At 47.8% G+C, this 7,077-nt stretch overlaps 1 protein-coding gene across 1 annotated transcript in view; it reads left to right on the plus strand.

Moving 5' to 3' along the window:
- The first annotated feature begins 3,759 nt into the window (after positions 1-3,759).
- The window catches only part of chm (CHM Rab escort protein), a 17,240-nt gene continuing 13,922 nt past the window's right edge, over positions 3,760-7,077 (plus strand). The window contains exons 1-10 of the mRNA XM_008301994.1: positions 3,760-3,956; positions 4,661-4,727; positions 4,998-5,070; positions 5,141-5,265; positions 5,374-5,489; positions 5,572-5,618; positions 5,697-5,843; positions 6,219-6,335; positions 6,573-6,684; positions 6,777-6,995. Of these exons, the coding sequence (XP_008300216.1) occupies positions 3,905-3,956; positions 4,661-4,727; positions 4,998-5,070; positions 5,141-5,265; positions 5,374-5,489; positions 5,572-5,618; positions 5,697-5,843; positions 6,219-6,335; positions 6,573-6,684; positions 6,777-6,995 (1,075 nt within the window). The 5' untranslated portion in view covers positions 3,760-3,904. The remainder of the gene's footprint in view (positions 3,957-4,660; positions 4,728-4,997; positions 5,071-5,140; positions 5,266-5,373; positions 5,490-5,571; positions 5,619-5,696; positions 5,844-6,218; positions 6,336-6,572; positions 6,685-6,776; positions 6,996-7,077) is intronic.

Raw genomic sequence — 7,077 nt, forward strand, 5'->3', positions numbered from 1 at the left:
TGTAGAACCAGAACCTCCCTCCTCCTGGTCCTGGTCCTGTAGAACCAGAAGCTTCCTCCTCCTGGTCCTGGTCCTGTAGAACCAGAAGCTTCCTCCTCCTGGTCCTGGTCCTGTAGAACCAGAAGCTTCCTCGGAGGAAACGTGCCTTTTTATAGATAATAAATCCCAGTTCTGAGTGAAAGCTCTCGTCGATGCTGTGAAGATGTAGATGTTCAGGATCTCCAGTCTGCGTTCGTAGCAGGTTTGTTGAAGGTTTTCTGGAAACAACATCTGATCTCCATCACTGTGACAGAGGACGTCTGAGTTCTGTCTCCTTCGTCGTCGTGTTCTGCTTCCACAGGGCTGCAGGGCTTTAACGGGAGGAGACAGAACCCTGGGCTGTGATTGGCTGAGACACCTGTCAGTCATGACCTTCACGTACTTTCAGCTCAAAGCAGGTGAGGCAGGTGCTCACTGCTGATTGGCTGACGTGTGCTCACCTGTTCCAGGATGTGTGCTGTGTTTGGAGGAATCTACTGTCTGAGACATTCGCTGCTCTGCCTGCTGCTGGACACGCCCTCCAACAGGTACACTTCCTGTTTACTCCTTCTGTGTTTACACTGCACTGACGGAGGCTGTGATTGGCTGCACATGACGCCATGACAACCAAGACTGTGACTTTTTGAGTTGTGACTGGGCGATACTTTATGTGGTCAGTAAAAAATAAAATATTCAATTTGTGGATAAAATGAGCCGCTGATCCCCAGTCTGTTAGCATAGCCTGTTAGCATTAGCCTCTTAGAACTGACCAGCTAGTCTTCGCCTGTAAGCATGAACCTGTCGGTATTAGCCTGTTAGGATTAGCTTCTTAGCATTAGTCTGTTCGTGTTTGCCTCTTAGCATTGGCTTGTTAGCATTTGTGTTTTAGCATTGGGTGTTAGCATTAGCCTTTTGGCCTGCTCGCTTCGCCTGTAAGCATTAACCTGTTAGAATTAGCCTGTTAGTATTTGCCTCTTAGCATTACTCTGTTAGCTTTAGTGTTTTAGCTTTGGCATATTAGCATTAGCCTCCTGCAGCCAACAGGCTCCTGAGGTCCTGTTTAAAGGAGGCTCTCAGGTTTCTGCTTCAAATAGTTTAGATTTGCAGAAATCAAACAGAGATTTTTGTTGACCAGTTGCTTGTTTAATTTTTGTAATCGTATTTTTAGTTTGATTTCGTCTTTTATTCAAATTGCAGCGATTTGAAATGCTGAGAAGCTGAAACCGTCAGTTGCTGGTTGATTTTCTTGAGTTCTGATGGTTTTATTTTGTCTTGTGGTTTGACTGAGAGACAACAAAAGAAAACCGGAGCTGAAGCTGCATCTCTGCTGTTCCTATAATCGATTATATTGTGTGACCTTCGAGCACAGCGCCCCCGTATATTCATATCTATTTTAAATGTGTGTGTTGGAGGTTATGGATGAGCTTCTGTGCGCATCATTATTCCCAATAATAGCCTGGAGCGGCTCGGTGTGCAGAGGAACCCTGAGGAGCAGCTCAGAGGATCCATCATTTCATATCCAAGTCTCAGTCGAAGCAGCTCTGATTCACGCCATTATCGGTTTAATCAGCTGCAGGAGGAAAGTTCACTGGCTGCTTCTGTCCCTGAAGCCTGAAATTCACTTCTGAAATTTGTATTTGTTAGTATTAAGGAACAGCAGTTTGTGTTCATTAATTCAAACGATAAATTAAAAACGTTTCATTCACAGAAGAACTGAAATATTTTCTTCAGCAGCTTCATGTTTCTTGTGGTGATTTTAGAAAACTTCATGACTTTTGTTCGTTCCTTTCTATCATTTAATTCACATATGGACCTTTATTAAATGTTATTTTTGACTCGGTTCCATCTGTTGTCTGCTGCTCCGGTTCAGGTCTGAGGGTTAACGAACAGCTTCGTTCAAACATGAGTATTCAACGAGACCAAATGAAGATCTTTCTTGAAAAACTGAGCAGTTTGTCTTTGGTTTCATAATTATGTGACAAATTCTCATTCAAACATTCAGAAACCTGGTCGTTGCTTTATCTTCACTCAGACGCTTCGCTGGTTGTTTCAGGTGTAAGGCGGTGATTGACAGCCGGGGACAGCGAATCAGCTGCAGCCATGTAGTGTTGGAGGATGGCTACGTGCAGTCGGACAGGAAGAGGGTGGCCACGCCCCCCAGGTCAGAACCACCAATCACCAATGACCTCACACTCCCTAGCAACCATTCAGTCACACCACAGCAACCACCAAGAAACACTTTCCTGGTTTCCTGGCAACCATCAAGCAACAACAACAACAACCCAGGAACAGTGTCCTGGCACCGTAGCAGCCATGAAGCCCTGGCGGTATCCTAGCAACCATCGCCAAACACTGAGCTTCCTGGAAGCTGTTCGGTCTGATGGACAAATGAAAGTTACCTGCAGTCGCTCAGGTGTTTGTTTTCTGTTGTTTTTGTGTTTGCAGGTTTGTCAGCAGAGCCGTCCTGATAACCGACTCCTCTGTTCTGCTCAGCGACTCCGAGCAGCAGGTAAGCATCGCCCCGGTAACTAGCAGCACAGTTAACTAGCAGTGTAGCTAACAATAAGTACAGTTAACTAGCAGTATATTAAACTANAAAGCACCACAGAAGGCTTCTGGTGGGTTTTGAGCTCAGTCTGTCCAGGTCCTGGTGGGTCAGTCACCGGGGGGTGCTTCTATATCCAGGTTTGGACACTTAGTGCACTAACATCTACATAAAAACCAGGTCTTCAGGACTTTGATGCATTAATATCTCGATTTTTGACACTCAGGTGTATTTAAAAACAGTTTTTTTTTTCAACTTTGGCGTCCAGATCTTTTGGACTTTGAGATTTCCTCTCCAGATGACACGTGACATGAAATGATGAGGACCGAAGTGTCCTGTTGGTCAGTGATGACGGTTGAAACTCAGACGATCTCCAGCCTTCAGACTCACGGCAGCAGCCTCTCAGTAAAGACGATCAGTGATGGAGATCTTTGTTTCCACTGATTGGTTCTTCTGTGGAGACTCTCAGCCTTCAGAGCGTCTCGGAGGATGTTGATGGATTCTAGTTCTTCTTTGGGGAACCAGACTCAACAAGTCCAAAGTGTCGCATCAATCACACAAACAAACGAATGAAGGGAACCGATGGAGCCCTGATCACGTGCACACGCCTGGTTTTCACGTGCACAGCTTTCATGACACTCCGTTAACGTCACTGATCAGCTGAAGAAAATAAAGAGACAATAAAGAGAAACATTTCCAGAACCATCAGAATCAAACCCAACATGTCAATAAAAGTGTAAATCAGAGTCCAGAAGAGATTCAACCAGAACCAGTAGAATAAACCAGAAGATGAGTTCAAAGGTTTTGTTCGGACCTCTGGGTTCCACCACGAGAACATCTGAGAACCTCCAGACCCAGTGAGAAGAAGAAACTTAAACTGAGCACACTCCGTGACAGCAGAACACGGAGACACTCGGCTCCAGCGCCCTGAGTCTGGGCTGAGTCCAGTACTCGAGTACTCGAGTACCCGCACTGAGCACTGGAGTCCTGTGGAGATGAGCTGCAGACGGTTCTGATCATCAGACGACTGCCGGGCTTCTGATCACTGAGGCGATGCTTCTTCTTCTGTGGTGCTGTGAGGTTCTGCCAGGTTCTCCACTGATGTGCAGCCAGCAGCAGATGGTCGGAGGAGCAGCGGCCGCCGGCTGGTGGCGCTGCAGCGTCCAACCCGACAGCAAGTCACATCCAGAACCCGAGTTGTTCTGACCGGGGTCTGGTCCGCTGCAGGTGTGTGCTGACGTCACTAATGTGATCTCTGATCATGGTAATTATTTATCGATCAGCTATTGATAGAGGAGCAAAACTCTCTCAGTCACGTGACTCCGTATCTCCGCTGACAACATGGCTGCCGAGGACCTGCCGTCTGAATTTGACGTCGTCATTCTGGGCACAGGTACACAAACACCTGCTTCTGATCGCTTGTTCTGACCCGGTTCGTGTTTCTGAATGTGTCCCTGTTCGGTGGGACTCCGGCTTGGTCCAAAGCTACTCGGAATCCCGGTAGAAATCGGTCCAAACGGTGGAACGCGCTGGTGTTAGCCTGGTCGTTAGCTCGCGGCTAACGGTCAATGCTTTTTCAGCGGCAGCGGCTAGTAGCTAACGGGTTAGCGTACAGCAGAGATCCAGCTGCTGCCAGTGTCTGCTAATGTTGGCAGAGGCTAACAGCAGCTACACTGTGGTATATGAAGCTTCCAAGCTGCTGCTTGGAGGCGACATGCTAGGTTTGCGCCGTTAGCTTTTTATATCCTGAGTATGAGCTGCTCATAGCATTAGCCTGGAGCTAACGGCAGCTCTGCTAGCTCCACGCCTCCTGTTATGTTCTCCCAGTCTGAGGTTCTGGTTCTGACAGTGTGACTGATCAGCTCATGGATTAACTGATAATTGATTATCATGAACTAATCAGTGATTAACTGATCATTGATCTCATTATTGAAGCTGCAGCAGCCGAACGTCGTCCTCCAACCGCTGACAGTGTTTGTGTCATGTGACCATTGGTCGTGTTCTCATTGGCTGACAAACTGAGCACGGAACTCACAGAGGACAGCTGTTATTGATCCTGCTATTGGTTATTAACTACTGATTACTGATTGTGTTCAGGTCTTGCCGAGTCAGTGGTGGCAGCGGCCTGCTCCCGAGTCGGACAACGAGTTCTTCATGTTGACAGGTCGGCTCTCATCCTGCTGTCTGATAATCAATAGCTGTTATTGATCATCAGTGTGTGATCAGCTGATAGTCACATGTTTATGTTTTATGCCAGTGACAGCGTTTCTTCACCAGAGTCGGTAAAGTTCACAGTTAATAAAGAGCTGAACGTGTTCTCTGCTGTGTGTATTGATTGATTGATTAATTGTTTGATCAGTGCTCAGAGTTCATAAATGCATTGATCAGTACGTCTTGATTGTTGCCAAAGTTCTGTGCCGCTGTGTGTTCTCAGGAGAAGTTACTATGCTGCCAACTGGGCCAGCTTCACCTTCAACGGCCTGCTCACCTGGATCCAGCAGCACCAGGTGAGCTCCACCTGATCACATGCTGCCAGACAGGTAAGGCAGCCTCACTCACCTGTGTGTGTGTTGGTAGGAGGAGTCTCCGCCAGAGGAGGCGCAGGATTGGTCGAGTCTGTTGGAGGAAGGAGAGGAGCTGATCTACCTGTCCAGCTCAGACTCCGCCTCCATCAGTAACCTGCAGGTGTTCTGCTACACCAGGTAAGGTCCGACCACGTTCCTCTTCCTGTTTACCTGCACGTCATGCTCTCCTCAGTGTGCTGCAGCGCAACACAGGAACAGAGATGAACAAGTTCCTCATGTTCTCAGTGAAGAAGACGAGGAGGAGGAAGCTCAGCGTCCTGATGCTCCGAACACCACAGAAGAAGAGTCAGAAGCCGCCGATGAAGACGCTGTGAAGGAAACGTCAGAAACCGAATCTTCAGGTTCGTCTCTGATCAAATATTAAATTCTGATTCTTCGACAGCAGGAAATGTTTTTGAGGAACCCGTTTTGTTCTGATTCAAGATTCAAAAGATGAAGAAACAAACCAGGAAGCAGCAGAAGAGCAGCAGGTGAGGAAGACCTTCAGCACACCAGCTTCTGCTCAGCGCTCAGTGATCAATAATCACTCCATGTTTGTACAATCATAGGCCACACAGGCAGAGGGGGAGGAGCCAGAGGCAGATCAGCCACACCTCTCTCCTGCTGCCAGCCAATCAGAGCCAACCAGGAAGAAAATCAGCTACGCTCAGCTGGTGAAGGAAGGACGCAGGTTCAATATTGACCTCGTCTCCAAGGTAACGCAGTGTTCATAGTATAAAGTGTTTATCTATGTATACGATGACATCATCACATATTTACAACAGCATCCTGACATATGGATCTGATACGATCACTGAGTACAGCACGATAAAAGCACTGACTCAGCAGTACAGCGCCACAGAGCATTATGGGATGTATCAGCAGTGTGTGACGTCATACAACAGAAACACGTCAATTATCACTAACAATTTCATCACTTGGTTAAAAGAAAAGTTGATTTATCAAAGTCAGTATCATAAACAACTGATCGTCACTGGAGACGTCATGGAGACGCCTCAGCCAATCACATCGCTCACTGTGTCCCACTGATATCTGATTGGCTGGTAAACTGACTCCTCCTCCTCCTGCAGCTCATGTATTCTCGAGGCTCATTGGTCGATCTGCTCATCAAATCAAACGTCAGTCGCTACGCAGAGTTCAAGAACGTCACCAGGATACTCACATATCGCCACGGCAACGTGGAGCAGGTCTGTCTGTCTGTCTACCTGTCTGTCTATCTACCTGTCTGTCTACCTGCCTGTCTGTCGACCTGTCTGTCTGTCTACCTGTCTGTCGACTTGTCTGTCTACCTGTCTATGTACCTGTCTATCTGTCTATCTACCTGTCTATCTGTCTACCTGTCTATCTGTCTATCTACCTGTCTATCTGTCTACCTGTCTATCTGTCTATCTACCTGTCTACCTACCTGTCTACCTGTCTCTCAGGTGCCCTGCAGCAGAGCTGATGTGTTTGCGAGCCGTCAGCTGTCTGTGGTGGAAAAGAGGAAGCTGATGCGTTTCCTGACGTCTTGTGTGGAGGAGACGGAGGAGCATCAAGGTGAACACGTCACCTGTCCACCTGCTGACATTACCAGGATGTTCCTCAGGGGATTGTGGGTACTGAAGTCCCATTTGTCCTCTTCTTTCCAGCCTACAACGGTCGGCCATATTTAGAGTTCCTGTGTGACCAGCAGCTGAGCGACAACCTGCAGCACTTCCTGCTTCACTCCATCGCCATGGCAACAGAGGACACGCCCACAGAGGAGGGGCTCGCCTCCACACGTCACTTCCTGCGCTGCCTGGGTCGCTACGGCAACACACCATTCCTGTTTCCCGTGTATGGACTTGGGGAGATTCCCCAGTGTTTCTGTAGGTAAGAATCCGTCTGTCTGTACTCGTACTGCAGTATGTGTCAGTACTGCAGTAGCAGTACTATATTATCAGTAGTACA

The sequence above is a fragment of the Stegastes partitus genome, unplaced genomic scaffold (genome assembly GCF_000690725.1).
Source record: "Stegastes partitus isolate 25-593 unplaced genomic scaffold, Stegastes_partitus-1.0.2 Scaffold1744, whole genome shotgun sequence".
Taxonomy (NCBI): domain Eukaryota; kingdom Metazoa; phylum Chordata; class Actinopteri; family Pomacentridae; genus Stegastes; species Stegastes partitus.